Source organism: Chrysemys picta, chromosome 7 (assembly GCF_011386835.1).
Source record: "Chrysemys picta bellii isolate R12L10 chromosome 7, ASM1138683v2, whole genome shotgun sequence".
Classification (NCBI taxonomy): domain Eukaryota; kingdom Metazoa; phylum Chordata; order Testudines; family Emydidae; genus Chrysemys; species Chrysemys picta.
Genome location: NC_088797.1, coordinates 68,123,401 through 68,139,991, shown reverse-complemented (window position 1 = coordinate 68,139,991; position 16,591 = coordinate 68,123,401). Strand labels below are relative to the sequence as shown.

The 16,591-nt window shown below is 41.3% G+C and overlaps 1 protein-coding gene across 2 annotated transcripts; it reads right to left on the bottom strand.

The window, feature by feature from the left end:
- Positions 1-4,264: 4,264 nt before the first annotated feature.
- Positions 4,265-14,758, bottom strand: RPS24 (ribosomal protein S24). Of its 2 annotated transcripts, XM_005285744.4 has the most exons (7): positions 14,642-14,758; positions 13,520-13,585; positions 12,651-12,860; positions 11,966-12,076; positions 10,048-10,065; positions 5,417-5,440; positions 4,265-4,415 (listed from the first exon to the last, which is right to left on the bottom strand). In XM_005285744.4, the coding sequence occupies exons 1-5, from the start codon at positions 14,642-14,644 to the stop codon at positions 10,060-10,062; spliced, it is 396 nt and encodes a 131-aa protein (XP_005285801.1). In that variant the 5' UTR covers positions 14,645-14,758; the 3' UTR covers positions 4,265-4,415; positions 5,417-5,440; positions 10,048-10,059. The 2 variants fall into 2 exon arrangements, with proteins under 2 accessions (XP_005285801.1, XP_005285802.1); XM_005285745.4 differs by lacking the exon at positions 10,048-10,065 and having other exon boundaries at positions 14,642-14,756.
- Between the last annotated feature and the right edge of the window lie 1,833 nt (positions 14,759-16,591).

The window sequence follows — 16,591 nt, the reverse complement described above, 5'->3', positions numbered from 1 at the left end:
ATCTCTGTTTCTGTTATATCTGTGTATCCCTGCTGGCAAGGGCTTTTTAACAGGTGTGAGCAAGGGTATAAAGGGAATATGATAATACAACTAAGGGGCATAGTTTACACTACAGAAGTATTATTACTTTCTGCCCATGAGGCAGATAAGCACAAGGCCAGGTCCACAAAAGTGTTTAGGCACCCAACTGCCCCGGAAATCCAGGGATATTAAGAACTCAGATCAACTGAGAACCTGAGCCTAGGAGCCTAAAAATCTGACAAGGAGCCCAAAATGAATTTACAGAGCTGGCAGTTCAAAAAAACCCTTACCTGTGAACTGTGCACATTTGAGTGGAAAGTCATTGAGACACTGAACAGGAAACTACACAGTGCTACTTTTATGTATTAGGCAGTGTTTAGTTAAGACCAAGAAATCTTCAGAAATGAATAAAGCACTAGGATGCTGCCATCCTCTGGTCACTCAGCTAAGATGGTAAGTAGTAGACCGCAGGCCTTCATCTCCATTTGGAGTACTACACACACTCAAATTAGGTCTGTAAGCCTATAGCTGAGTAACTTAACTCCTGCTGTAGACAAGTGCTATTTCCAAATAGCTATCATGCATGGAGAATGAGGGCCTTATTCCAGTGACAAGCATCCACCCCTGGCATTAATCAATAGTTATTCTAGAATGCAGGTAAAGGGGGAGTCAATCTCCTCACGGAAAGCCCCACCTCCAGTCACCTTCCATTTAAACCAGCCAATTGTCAACAGACACCTCCAAATTTGAGATCAGCTGACAAATATATGAGATCACAGTGCTGTCTCTGACATAATTACTTAGAAATGAATCTGGATCCAAACTTTAAAGGTATTGGGACCCAGCATCTTAGATCACAGCATTCGAAACTGAGGGAGAGGAGCTTTATTTGCATTTACAGCTAAATTTCCCCAGTAGTCACAGTAGTAGGTATGGCTTTTTAAAAATGGGACCACTACACCTTTGCACTCTACAAGTGAAGAACTGACATTTATAAGGTACTTTATAAAGGAAAGACTATATAAGCCCTATTTTATAATTGGTGAAACTGAGGCACAGAGGATCCCTGTGACTTCAGCAAAATAGTGCACAACACCCTCTACCCCACAGCCACTAATAGAAGTTGCCCACCCCCCATTAATACATAAATTAGAGTTTAGTGACATTCCATCACCCTCACCCACAATTGACACAGCAGCAGTCAGTGCAGATTGCATTTATTTCAAGCATGCAGAGGTTTTTCAAATAAAAATTATAGGTGGGACATTTATCAATGTTTCTGAAGACTACTGACAAATTTTTCCTGGGAAAAAAAAACCCAAATGAATCAGAACCCTCACAGTCAAAGGCTTTAAGCAATAGCGCACCCTAAAAAAAAAAAAAGCCAGCTACAAACTTTTAATATCACAGTAAAACCTATTAGCATCTCTAACAGAACAGAAAGCAATGTTTTTAACATGTAAAGTGGGACTTAAGTCATCAGCTTTTCCATTTGAAAGCACTGGCAACAGATCTTAAAGACTATGTTTATGAAGTAAGAATTATTTAAAAGTAGGCTTCACTTACACGAGTAGTGAATGGAACATTGATTTAAAATTTCACCATTGGTTTAAAATTTCAAAGAATAAAACTCATTTTTTGTCTTGCTCAGAATGAAGAGCATGGGCTGGAGCTATTGTAGAAAAAGCGTAAAGTCCTGTTTAAGGAACAGGGCCATATTGAGACAGCAATCCCAATCAGGTTTCAGAGTGGTAGCTGTGTTAGGGCTTGTCTATACTTACGCGCTGGTTCGGCGGCAGGCAATCAAACTTCTGGGTTCGATTTATCGCGTCTTGTCTGGACGCGATAAATCGAACTCAGAAGTGCTCCCCATCAACTCCGGTAATCCTGCTCGCCGCGAGGAGTAAGCGGAGTCGACGGGGGAGCCTGCCTGCCGGGTCTGGACCACGGTAAGTTCGAACCAAGGTATGTCGACTTCAGCTACGTTATTCACGTAGCTGAAGTTGCGTACCTTAGTTCGATTTGGGGGTTTAGTGTAGACCAAGCCTTAGTCTATCAGCAAAAACAAGGAGTCCTTGTTGCACCTTAGAGACTAACAAATTTATTTGGGCATAAGCTTTCGTGGGCTAGAACCCACTTCATCAGATACATGGAGTAGAAAATCCCAATCAGTGAGGAGAAAGTGATGGGTACTGGCAGCAGCTTTAAGTGTTTCATGACAAGTTCTCAGAATGAATAGATTTAGCACTTAAGTATGATGAGATGAGTTACTCTGGATTGTAGATTAAATAAATGGTGCCAGCTACTGCAGCACTATGTTCTGTATTACCTGGTCAAGCCGCAATGAAGGCAGTTCATTCTTATACAGAAGAGTATTTTTCATCATTACCAAAATATACTGAAAACGAGTGTAAGAAGCCAAGTTACTTCATTTTCTGGGGAATCCCAAAGCAGCTAAATGTCACTGCAGAGAACGTGCTGTACCCAACAATAAAATCCACCTACCTTTGGAGCATGAGAAAGCAGTGACAGCACACTCCAAGCCTTCAGAGAAATGCTACCTGGATGAATATCATATCTCACTGTATCTACAGGGAGAATTCAGGCTAGCAGAAGAGAAATTTTGCTAACATGCAGTTATTTTGGGAAGACTATCCCCATTCTCCCTCCTCTGCCTATGTAGGACTATTTCACTATGCAATTGAAGTTTAACAGCAAGTTGGGAACATATGGATTAGAGCTACGAGCATGAAAATAGACCCTTTTTCCAAGCTACAAGTTATAGGAAATTCTTTGTTCCAAGTGTTTTCATTCATTTCCCCCAAACCAGGTGGCCTGTTCTCTACTGTGGACTGGTGGGCAGGGGAGAAGAAAAAAGTACTATCTTCCAAGTAACTTTAGCATCCATGTTTTCCTTGGAGAACCCTAGCCCAGTGGTTCTCAAACTTTTGTACTGGTGACCCCTTTCACATAGCAAGCCTCTGAGTGCGACTCACCTTATAAATTAAAAACACTTAAATATATTTAATACCATTATAAATGCTGGCCGCAAAGCAGGATTAGGGTGGAGACTGACAGCTTGTGACCCCCAATGTAATAACCTTACAACAACGGGGTCCCGACCCCGTTTGAGAACCCCTGCCCTAGCCCAACTTTTGATCAGCCCTAAACATGCTTAGCACAGGAGAGCCAGCCACTACCTAAGTACAATTACCAAAAAGAGATTTATCTAAATTTAACCTAAAAGTTCACTTACTTTCTAGCTCCTCCTGCACACCACAACCCAATTTTGTGCTTTTATTCCAATGTGCATACTGTCTGAGCTCAGGGGGGTTAGTACAATATTCCTCAAGCCCCTCCATATAGTGAAGTGTCTTCTCTGCAGCAACATGTTTGTTCCTGAGCTTTGTTTTGTGTTTCTGGGCATAGATACCCAAGTGTTGAATTTTCAAAGTCCATTATGTATTAATACAGGAGCTACGGGATAAGGTTTTAGTAAAAGCTGGATCTGACCTGACTGATAGCCCGCACTCACACACACTTCTAGTCTGCTTGACAGGGAAATCTAAAAATATGGTTGAGTTCTCTTATTGACTTCCATGGGGGTCATTATTTGTCAATACAGTGATCTATACATTTATGCAAACATGTTAAACTCGGACCTGAGCATAAACAAAAGATACTTAAACACTATTAAACACTATTAGCAACTGGCTAATAAATTAATCTTGTTTGCAACGTTCTAGTCCAAGAATTAAGTTTTACTACTTATCAAACACTTGAAAATAGAGCTTGGTAAGTTTCACAGCTTTCAAAAGACCAGCTTTCAAACATTTGAAGTATAGACCATTTCATAAACATGTTGGTTTAGTTGAGGGGTTCTCAAACAGGGAGTTGTGAAGTTATTACACTGGGGGGGGGGAAAGGGGGAAGATCACAAGCTGTCAGCTTCCACCCCAAACCCTGCTTTGCATCCAGCATTATTAATGGTGTTAAATATATTTTAAAAGTGTTTTTAAAGTATAAAGGGCGAGAGGGGCACTCACGTAGCAAGCCTCTGGGTAAGGGGGTCACCAGTACAAAAGTTTGAGAGCCCCTGATCTAGTTCCTACTGTTTATAAATCAACTCAAGATATTTGGACATGACTGTCTTCAAGTAAAAATACTGAGATGCTGAAATAATGCTCATACCAAAAAGGTTATTAATGAAGTGTAAACAATGCACCAGATCTGAACAATCCTGTATCTTTCAAATTCAGTTTATAAAATCTTTATTGTACATTTAAAACTGTAAAAAAAGAACAAAGAGCATTTCAGTTTGTATAGTTTATTTGACAAGCTTCTGACAGATCACCATCATCTTCTCTTGTTACCTTTGCAGGATAACTTAGTCTCTGTAAAAGGAGGGTGGAAAAAAGTCAGCCCTGTAATATTATCTTTGCAATGGAATATAGTCAGCTTTTTTTACTTTGTCACTTTTCTAAAGGCCCTTATCGTGCAGTTAGTCATGTGCAGAAAAGGGCCACTGCAAGATCAGGGCTTCAGACACTCTATTCTTTAAAAATGCTATGAACAATTATTAAACCATAAGATAGCTGGCTGACAAAGCAGTTGCTTCCTATGTAAGAAGATCAAAATATTCAAGCAGTATAAAAACCAAGGATAGCAGATGTCTTGTTTTAGTTAAATTCTGCTTTGTTTGTTTTAATACATACTGCTCAGGCTGTTTTTAAAAAGTTGCTGCAGTAGCTATAGCAGAGGGTTTGCTTTGCACCAGCTACCACAACAAAGCACATCCATTTAAGCAGCCTTGGTAGTGAAATGAGAACAAACAGCAGGATTTAAAGTATGTTTGATAGCCTTTTAGTTAAGTCTCATCAGTCCACTTGAGAGACTTCTTGCTGGTATTAAGATAGAAATTGACAGCTTTATAATCAACTTCTATCAGTGAAACAAACATACTGCTTTGTAATTTGAGATACATTCTGATAAATATTTGTCATTTAAGCAGTAGTAAAAATACTCAGCATCATCCCATTATATTAGTTACTAATGAAATTTAAAGGACAATTTTGGAGAAGTAGTAGTCACAATTTTCCTATTATGAGAGATTAATGCTAAAAAGGTAGATTTCCTTTACTCTAAGCATCAGAGTCCACTTTGTTTACTGATTTCCTTGTGTAGTTTGGGTCTTCCTCACAATGGAGGTGTGGGGGAGGCCACGGGGAACATGCCCACAAAAACTGGCAGTTGATACCGTATGCAAAAAGAGAGAGTGTTCCCTTACAATTAAAAAAACCCGTGTTAAAACTTCCTTGTGCTGACTTTGAACATAAGGCCACAGCAGGATAAAATCACCAGAATAGCAGAATGCCAAACATTTAAGAAGTTATACCTGTTATTTCCATTTGCCAGCTCACTGAAAAAAGAAAACAAAAAAAAGTCAGTAAATGCTTTAAAAAAAAAAAAAAAAAAAAAAAATCACAAATTACACAGTCATTATTACATACAGTCATGTTACCCTAGAAAATTCAACCTGTTTGGTGTGAGTGTGTCCTAAAGAGTGCTAATGGCACTGTTGGGTTTCATGCTTATTTTCAGTAACTTTCCTAAAAAGTTCACCCTGTTTGTAAAATATTGGAGCGGGGGGGAGGGGGAAGGGGAGGGGAGAAGGGGCCTTGCTTTAACTAGCAGCATTGCAGGCTCCACTGGGGCCCGGAAAGTCAAGTGTGTTCTGACTCACACATGCCTGCACCTTCAAGATATTCTGCAAATGGGAACGAGGCAATTCAATGCATGAACCAGAGAAGAATTCAGCTCTCTTCCATAGCCCTATAGCTAACCAAAGCCAAACTTGTCAAAGATACAACCAGATATAATTTTGAATACAAACAATTGAAGGGGAAGGGAGGTGATTAAATTGTCTGCTTTTACATGCTTTATTCTTGAGTGCATCTGCACTTAAGAGCAAATGTCAGGGTCTACATACCTGCTAGGATTATACATAGCAGAATAAGGTTTAAAACCATGATCCTGCAAGCCCTCCATATTCAGAGCTACTGCGGTCAACTAGAGTGTCACATACAAAGAACTTACAAGACTTGTGTATTGCCACAGCCCAAATTATGTTTAACATTTATTTGTATTCCAATAGCAAACAATATGCTAGGTGCTGTCCATACATAAAAGCAGCTCCTATCATGGACAGCTAACAATAAGAATACAAGTAACAGAAAAAAAAAGGTGGAGGGGGTAGGAAAAGGGTAAATCATAAAAGACACTTTAAAAATTGTTATAGAAGGAATGGATCTTGAAGGGTTTCGCAGAAAGATAGTGGCTGCAAAAGAGTGGGACAATTTCTTGGAGGGGGAAAAGGAGAGTCATGGCTGAATGCCAACTGATTAAAAAGTAGTCAAAGGTGTGATGAGCCAGGTTGATAAGGCTTCTTACAGGAGTCTTCTGCACTTTATTAGTTTCAAACATCAGGGGATCAATTTTCACAATTATACAACTGAGTACTGCCACACAGATGGCTAGTTAGGCCATTCATGTGCTTGAGTGTGAGTGCTAATTTACATATGTTATGAAAATCAAGCTAATACCTTTAAACATAATGAAAGCTGTCAATGTAAAAAAGCACTCAAATCAGATACAAAAAGAGTTGTTAATGCAGTTTTACTATAAGGGTACCTTTTGGGCACCCAGAGATGGGGTAGATTTATGTGCCATAAGGAGCAGTAAAAATAGTCATGTGACAATGCAAGGAAAGGAACACTCCTATTCAGATTTGAGATGTTCAGAGGTTGTTGTGTGTGAAACTGTCAAGCCACGAAAAGTCAGGAGTTAAATAACCATGAAGAGAAAGCAGGCTACGTTGTCAGTTACTTAGCTTTCTGCCTTAGTCATGTAGAAGCAAGAGTAAGGCCATGTCTACATTAGCACTTATATTGGCAAAGCTCTTTTCACACCCCTGAGCAATGTAGGTTTTACCAGCAAAATTGCTTGTGTGCACAGCTCTATGTTGACAGGAGACGCTCTTCCACCAACATAGCTACCGCCACTTGCTGAGCTGGTTTTATTACATCAACGGGAGAGCTCTCTCCCATCGGCATAACATGGCTACATGAGCGATCTTACAGTAGCACAGCTGTATTGGTGCAGCTGTACAAGCTTATAGCAGTAAGTCTAGACATGGCCTAAAAGACTTCAAGTGAAGATGGGTCATTTGTAGTCACAGCCTTCCCCTAACTCCAGCCATCAGTGGCCATCCACCATATAGATGCACCAGAGCCAACTGGATAAGCTATAAGTTTACAATAATGGATGCAACTTTACCCCTTGAAAATGGGGTAAACTCCATATGTGCAAATAGCAGTTTTTCCCAGTGCACCCGCACCAGTGTCCGATCACCAGAGTCTGAAACTTGACTATTTCCCAGTGTAAACAAGGCCTTACAATGGATGTATAATGGTACAGCCCAAAAGAGAACACACACATCCCAATTCAAACAACCAAAAGTGAGAGAGTATGGTATGAACCCTATGTTCACAACAGGAAGGGCAAATGAAAGCAATTCAATGTGTATATGATTTATATCTTCAGATAGATGTGCATCTTCAAAATGGAAATGTAAAGTATATACAAAGCCAAAGAACTGATTTAGCAACAACCGTATTGCCATGCAAGTTAAGACTATTACAAATAACTAGACTTACTCAGAAACAGATTTTCCTTTAGTTACCACAATGCGCCTATAATGATTAATGTTTCAATTACAGTGACTACTCTGCTCTGCTTTTTGTTCCTCCTAAGAGCTCTGCAGCCAAATGAAGACATGGACATCTACTTCTACTCTACGCTTCATTTTTTGTTATTTCTCCATCCATAAACCTCCTCAAAAGAAGTTATACAGAAACATCACTAACATTTCAGTTTTTCTAGGAGTTCATTTAAAAGATTGTTATGTCTGTCTATTTAAACTATGTAAGCTTTAAGTAATATTAAAAATGTTATTAAAGTGAATGTTTAAAATGAAATATACACCAGTTAAGAGGGAAGGTACTGTACATCTGGGGTCAGGCTTTGGTTATGGGGGGGTTACAGGTATCATTTGCAAGCAAAGACCCAGATTGGGGTGCAAGGGTTTTTAAAGTGTCAGTGGATGAGTGGGCTCAGGTACGTCACCCTAGTATACCTCAAACCGATTATTTAAGACGTCGTTACATTAGTTGGAGCAGAGTATACACATAACCTACCACCGTGGGGCCTTGATCGTGGCCTCTAGAGACACTACCATAGTAATAAATATTGGCCATGTGTTTTATAAATTAGAAAGAATAATCCATGTGAACTAGGCTATTAAATTAGTCAGATCTAGATCCTTTAAGTCAGGGGTGCCCAACCTACGGCCCACTAGAGCATTTCATAAGGCCCAGGGCCTGCTTCAACACAACACACTAAAGGCAGATTCGTTAGCGTTTTGTCATCATGTTTACATATTCTTAAATTTAGTGATGTGTTTTTTTACCCACCACCCCATTTTCTATCATTCTGATATACATTTTATGCACTGATTTCTTGGTTTTTAACTACAAATACTGTACATAACCTATCCATCTGTTTTGCCCTCACAAGGTGGTGCTTAGGTTTATGTGGCCCTCCTGTATAAGGTTGATCACCACTGCTGTTAAGTGATGCTCCCAAGCCAATTTTTAACTCTGGTCAACCTCAAATGAGAATAAAATCAGTCAACAGAACAATTACTTCATTTCAAGGATTATACACCACATCACGGAACTATTCAAACAGGTAGCACATCTGTCAGAAGAGTAGAATTGAACTATTTTATCCTCTACTTGTCCTATCTAGACTGAGATGCATTATAAGTAGGGCCCTGGTAAATTTAGCATGAGGTTTAGGGTTTTTTAGGAAACTCATGAGTGTAAATGACAAAGTATAGAATTTCACACAGTTTGCAGGGAATGAATTTAGCCAGCAAATTTAAACCATGAGCATACAACAAATACACTGATTAAACTTGCAGATTAAATTCATTCCGCCCTTGAAATTGACTAAGTTTGCACACAAGGTGGGTGAGGTAATATCTTATTGGGCCAACTTCTGTTGGTGAAAGACAAGCTTTCAAACTACAAAACCACTAAGAGCTCTTATTAAAGTGCCTTCATCTTTACTGTTATGCATTTAATATTAGCAGGGCTTCATCTTTATTACCCAGCATATTACAGTGTTTAAACAAAAAGAAAAAGAGGATCCAAATGAAGCCTCAGCTTGAAATGCAAAATTCAAGCACTTGGATTCAGTAAACTAAAATTGATACAAGATATATACAGGTAGTAAGCATGCCTTTCATAAAATGGATTATAATGAGGAAGTAACCTAACTGGCCAACAAAGACTTCGAGCTACACAACAATTCACAACTTCAAAAGTTTAGGAATCCAGAAGCCAAAAATTAAGTATTCTATACACACAACTGTTGCCTGGGTATATGGTTACAGCATGTGCACAACGCCTTATGGCACGATGGCTTAAATCCAGAAAAGCATGGTGCATTTGTGGTAAGCACAAGTTACACATGCAACTGTTTTTTTTTGTTTTTTTTAAATATGCAGTTAAAAAAATTGGGCCAATACTTTTCACTTCATACTCAATGCATACTGTTGAGGCATCATCCTTCACCCCATTCATTGGTATTTCATAATAAGTAATGATATGCACAAGTACTTTTACAGAGCTTGTCAAGATCCACTGGGTGTATTTGGATGAGCAGTGACAGTAAACCAGATTTCACTTCTGCACCAGTTTTAAATTAGCCACCCTCTGTTTCTGTAGCAGTATTTGCACAGTAGCAGAATACTGTATACTGAAGGGCAGAAATGAACTCAGGTTCAAAGTGAGAGCACAGGCATGCAAAGCAATACACAAAGTGTTTATATTAAGCACGTCTCAAGCGTGTAAGTGATGCATAATTCATACAGTCACCACCACATCCATTCTCACTCAGTACCTGCTAGTCACTTCACTTCTGATGAATTCCAAGAAAGAAAGAAAGGTTAAAGTAAAGAAACGTTACTAAGATTCAAGAAAAGATATTTGGTTATTTATAGCATTTTAGCAACAACAACTAGAAAGATCAGCTTTTTCTATTACCCGCCACCTTCACTCTACCTCCAAAGCAGTGCTAAAAACACTAAAATCTGATTTTAAGTATGCTTAGTATATATTGTACCTCTCAAATCCCTTGAGTAATGCTGTTCTGTCTTTAAACTTTCATTTCTACACTGTACCTCAGTTTTTCATTCTGCTTGAGAACCTCCCAAGACCCGCTCCAACCTTCATGTCAGGCTGGCTTGCCATCCCTCTGCGGGATTGACACAGCTCCCATCAGAGGCTGAGCAGCAGTGACTGACCAGGCAGAAGAGAACAGCAGTGTCAGACAGCCTACCTCCTCATAGCCTGCACAGGTGGAGGGCAATGCCTCAAACACATGGCTCTTAACTCTAAGGGCTTGGCTACACTTGCGAGTTACAGAGCAATAAAGAAGCCCAGGGCGCCCTAGCTCACTCCCCGTCCACTGTCAAGGCACGTGGAGCACTCTGTCTCCACGGCTACAGCACTGCTGCTACTCCACCTCGGCGAGAGGAATAACTTTTGCTGTGCCTTGACTACAACACACGGGCATCAGTGTGAACGAGGTGTTGGGTTACTGCGCTCTGATCGGCCTCCAGAAACGTCCCATAATCCCCCTAAGTCAAGTGGCCACTCTTGTCATTGTTTTGAACTCCTGTACGAATGTGGAAATGCACTTTCAAAGTGCCACGAAAGCCATTGTGTGGAATGCAGTGTGAGAGATGGTGGGGGAAGTCTGCTGCTGTCTGAACTTACAAGACAGCATGCTGACAGGCTCAGCCCCCCCACATACACACAACACACTCTCTGTCACACTCCACCCCACCCCCATTTGAAAAGCACGTTGCGGTCACTTGCATGCTGGGATAGCTGCCCATAATGCACCGCTCCCAATACCGCTGCAAGTGCTGCAAATGTGGCCACACCAGTGCGCAAGCAGCTGTCAGTGTGGACAGACTGCAGCGCTTTCCCTACTGCGCTCTCCAAAGGTGGGTTTAACTCACAGCACTCTACATCTGCAAGTGTAGCCATGCCTTATGTTCCTTTGTGGGAGGGAGCATACTATACTACCAGCAGCCCACCAGGCTGGCTGGAGTCCTCGAACATGGGGGAGGGGGGGAATCTAATGAACAAAACTCAAGTCTGGGGAGAACTTAAGTTTTATTGTCCATCATCGGAGTTATCTAGTAATTAAAGTGAGGTGTCCATTACTTTGATTGCAACAAAGTACAGTTTCACGAGATTTAAAAAAGAAATAGCATATTAAATATGCTATCACTTAAATCTTCATATTATGTTAGCTACTGAACAGTAACCAGGTGAGCAAAACTACATTAGATACTCAGAGTTATAAACACCTCGGGAATGGAGGCTGTTCATTACTCTGAAGTGTTCATAACATTAGAGCTATTCTTTCAAAAGTTTATAACTGAACATTGATTTAATACAGCTTTGAAACATTACTATGCAGAAGAAAAAAAAGCTGCTTTCCTTTTTATATGTACTTCACGTTTAACACAGTATTTGGTGGCAGTTTTTTGGTCTCTGCTGTTGCCTGATTGCATACTTCTAGTTCCAAATAACGTGCATGGTTGACTGGTCAGTTTGTAACACTGAGGTTCTACTGTAAACTAATGAGTTAGAATTACACAGGATCTCATAAGTTACCTTCTGTTATCCAGTAGGAAAGGTAAAAAAATTAAGAAAGAAAATTATTATTTTGTTGAGGAAGAAACCTGTCTACCAAAGAAACTAAAATCCAGTATCTATGCTGTAGTCTGCAGGTTTCATCATACCTTCTTGCCAGCACCAACATTTGCCTTGGCTGTGCCCCTGACTTTCTTCATTCTGTTCTTACGCTCCTTTCGCTGTTTTCTCGAAGTCTTCTTCTTTTCATACAAGCCATGCTAGTAGTAAGAGAATTATGCCCACAATTACTGAAGTGAACTCAATAATATCTATAAAGTGTTTCTATATTAAATATTTACATATGTCAAAAGCTTTAATAATTCAAAGTATAATTATTAATGTAAGCCCTAAAAATATATTTAAAAGTTCTGCAGGCAACTGCTAATACCGCACCTAATACAAGGTGAGGCAACTTTACGGGATGAAAATGTAGAGATGCAGCCGTATATTTTTAAGAACATATATACTATGCATGCACATCCCATGATCTTGTGCCCGTTCCATTAACCATTAGGTTGTACTGCTAAAATCCACAGCTGATCATAAATCATTTCATTCCCCTTCATCTGCATTACAACAAAAAGCTTGTTTCTATTCTGTAAATTCATGAATAGAGAGAAGGGATTTTTGTTTATCGATCTCATTTTTGTACCTCAATAAAAAAAACACTTAACTTAATAGTTTAAATTTGCTGCAATGTTTCAGGTTTTGGACCCTAACTATATGCAAGGTGCTCTTTAGAACAAACAGCAAGCTTCTTGGCACTGTAAAAATTGCAAGCAAGAAACTTACCCTGGCCAGTCTGTGCTTTGGTTCATTCTTCTTTGCATAGTCCAGGGAATCATAAATCATGCCAAAGCCTGTTGTCTTGCCACCACCAAAATGGGTTCTGAAGCCAAAGACGAAAATTACATCTGGCGTTGTTTTGTACATTTTTGCCAGCTTTTCCCTGATTTCAGTTTTGGGAACTGTGGCCTTTCCAGGATGAAGAACATCAATCACCTACAGAGGCAAGCTTTTCCAGTTAGAAATATCCATACTTCATAATAGTATAAAGATATTCCATACATAACGAGAATATCTAAACAACCTTAAAATAGCTAATAAGGAAAATATCACTACCCACAGTTGGCATCTAAATTAACACACCACAGCAACAATGGAAGCCAGCAGTTCCCATTTGGTGTACATCTCACTATACAGAGAATCAAGCAAAAATTCAAGAGTCAAAAATCAAGTTAAAAACTACTATCATTGCAGAGTTCTCATGAGCTCTGCTTCTAATTATTCTCCATACCACTCACAGTAGCTTTGGCTTCATCTTCAGAATAAAGTACAGCAAAGCAGTTAGTGGGCAGTTTAGCATTTTCAAGCTTTAACAATGATCATAGGGAATACTTAGGTCCTATTCCCTAACTAGAATTTTCATACACATCTAATGGTCTAGCAAGATATTACAATAAATTAATGTAAATGGCAACTATAGAAAGCCTACCCACTAGACAGGTATATTTTGAAAAAAGTCTACCCTATCTAGAAGTCTTTTACCTAGGGTCATTCTAAAGAGTACAAGCTTTAAGAACTAAAAGTACAGTAACATAAAACACATAACCCAGCATAAACAGATAAGCAAAACTAAGGTAGTACCTAATATTTCTTACCATCTGTTTACGCTGAAGCAGTCTATTAGTCATGAACTTCCTGGTTCTGATGGTCACCGTGTCATTCTACAAGATAGTTCGGAAAACCAATTAATATGCATTTGCGTTCTTCCATGATCTTTCACACCAAGATGGCACATCAACACAGTACTTCAAATAACTCATCAGCTGGTTTGCAAAAACTTATGAAAAACTGGTCTGAAACTCATGGCAAGATACTGCTGCAATACAATCTCCATATGTGCTAGGAGAGCTATTGCAAGGATGCAGAAAAAAAAAAGCTGTCATGGTAATACTTAAGGAATTCATGCAGTTTGCAGCCCACAGAACAATGTCCACAACCTGTCTGACACTGAGCACCCACCACTATGCAATATTATTTATTGTAAAAAGGAAACTGGACCTGGGTTATGGGGCACTAACAGGGATACAAGTCATGTTTGTTACATGACCAGTTCAGATTTGATCCACCTGTAGACCAAGAATTTTTTATACCAAGGTGTAATTTAAACCTCGTGTGTAAGGTAAATATAAAAAAAAGTGCATGCACCACGTCACCGGCAACACTTTGTGTGAAGTCTATGGACGCACACGCCTTGGCAGCGGCGGCGGGCTACTAACTCGTTTGCAAAGGGAAACCATCACTTGCCTGAGCACACCAGGCCGCTGCCGTTGTGCCTAGGTCCAGCTCCCGGGAAGCGCTGGGTTGGGGGCAGAGACGCAGCGGGAGGCGAAGTGGGACTGAAGGCACGTGTAGGGGCGATGAGCAGAGCCAACGGCGGCTCCAGCCGAGCTGTTAGCGGGCAGCATGTCACATCCCCCCGCGACACCCCCGTCGCGCTGGCCCGGCCGGAGAAAGCCCGGCTGTGCGCACCACGCATGCAGCCGCGCTGGAGAGAGCCGAGCAGTGCCCGGGGGAGCTCACGGAGCCCCAGCCCAGAGGCCGGGGGGTGGGGGGGAGCGGTCCCGCCGCTACTCTGACTCCCGCCCGGGCGCCCCAATGCCCGCGCAGCCGCCCCCAGCCAGGGGGCCCGGGCAGGCCGCGGGGTCCCGCGAGCCCCGCAGCGGCAGGATGGCGGCGGTACAAGGCGGATAAAAACGGGTCGCGCCGCGGACACTCACCATCTCGGCGGTTAGCTCTCTCCGACGGAGCGAGGAAAGGAAGGAGGACCCCGCGGCAGCCAATCATATCCCGGCGCGCGGGGGCTTAGGGAAGGGGCAGAGCCGAACGCGAGGGCGCCTCATCAGAGCCTGAGTAAAAGTGCAGGAGAGAGGCGCCCTTTCAGCGCCTGACTGAAAATACAGGGTTGGGGCATCTTGCTTGGCCGAACGTTACCAACCTGCGGGCTGGAGGGGGAAGAAACTTAATCATTGGTTTAATTTTGTTGGATGCAGTGGTGATTATAAACAGGAAATTCTGGGAGTTTCCATGCCCCCCCAATTATATTACACATTCCCCATTAAAGTATTAGTTATTAATTATTTAATTGTATTATGGTAGCACCAACAAGCCCCAGTCATGGACCAGGACCCCATTATGCAGGGCACTGTACAAACACACACCAAAAAGATTGTCAAGTACACAGATGTAGGTGATGGAACCTTGCAGTATTGTCTTTTCTCTGAAGGACATGTGATAATACAATCTGAGTTTACACACAACCTGAATACCTTTACACAGTTAAATAATAATTATTGTAGAAAAAAATTACTTCATTCAATAAGAGTTAGGCACAGTCTAAACTAGGATATTGATTTTGTTCCAGATGTCCTGGCTTATTCCACCATCCTGGCTGATGGTGCTGCCCAAGGTTTTTCAGCTTGGCTTCCACATCAATAAATCCAGGCACACCTTCAGGAGCTTAATACAGTCTGGAAATCATCAAAATACACCAAAACCAACCTCAAGATTTATCAGAGCTGTGTATTTTCAACACTACTTTATAGTGCAGAATGTTGGGGAATGAGAAAGTATGACATGTCCAAACCATCTTCATTCCATATTACCTGCCTCAGAAAAATCCTCTGTATCTTTTGGCTCAGAACAATCTCAAACATTGACACAGTGCAGAAAAGGGGATATGAGCACCATCATTGCCAGGAGGCACTGGAGATGGATTGGTCATGTGCTTTGGATAGAAACTGATTCCATCACTAGAGTAGCAATAAGATGGACACCTGACAGCAAGTGAAAACGAGGCTGCCTAAAAACAACATGAGCTGTGGAAGCCGAGCTGAACACGATGGGGCACAGCTGGGGAACCCTTGAAAGACTTGTGAGAAACAGACAGGAGTGGAGGAGCTTCGTCACTGCTTTAAACACCAGAAGCGTAATAGGAACATGATGAAGAAACTAGGGTAAGCTTTTTAAAATGTCCTACCATTACTAAGGTTATGATTTTGTCACATATCACAGAAGTCACAAAATTCATGACTTCCAGAGACCTCTGTGACTTCAACCCACAGTGGCTGGGAGCTGCAGAGTCCCCCTGCCGCCTATGGCAACCGGGAGCTGCAGGATACCCCCACAGCCTGAGGCGGCAGGGCCCCTGAGCGCCGAGCTGCCACGGGCAGAGGGGGTATCCCACAGTTCCCCATTTTGTCACGCATAATTTAGTAAAAGTCATGGACAGGTCACAGGCGTCTGTGAATTTTTCTTTATTGCCCGTGATCAGTCCTTGATTTTTACTAAAAATCTTATGCATGACAAAATCTTAGCCTTAACCATTACATATAATTATGTAGGTGTACCATTGGCTGTTAGTGGCATTTTAAACACCATTGATTAGACCTTTTCAGAGCAACTCAGAAGTATGAGAGTTATGGGGGAGAGAGGAATTATGAGAGACTGTATTAGGCAGATACGGTAAAGAAGTTATTTGGACAGAGTGCACTGGAGATGGGTGATAGGGGTTATTCTGGGGGGCTTTTACTAGAGTGACAATGTTGTGGGTCATTCTGCAGGCTACACTAGAGGGAAATGCGGGGGTTATTGGGGAAGCACTGGCGGTGGTGGGGGTTATCCTAGGGGATGCACTAGAAGAGGTTTGGGTAGTTATCCTGGGGGATGTG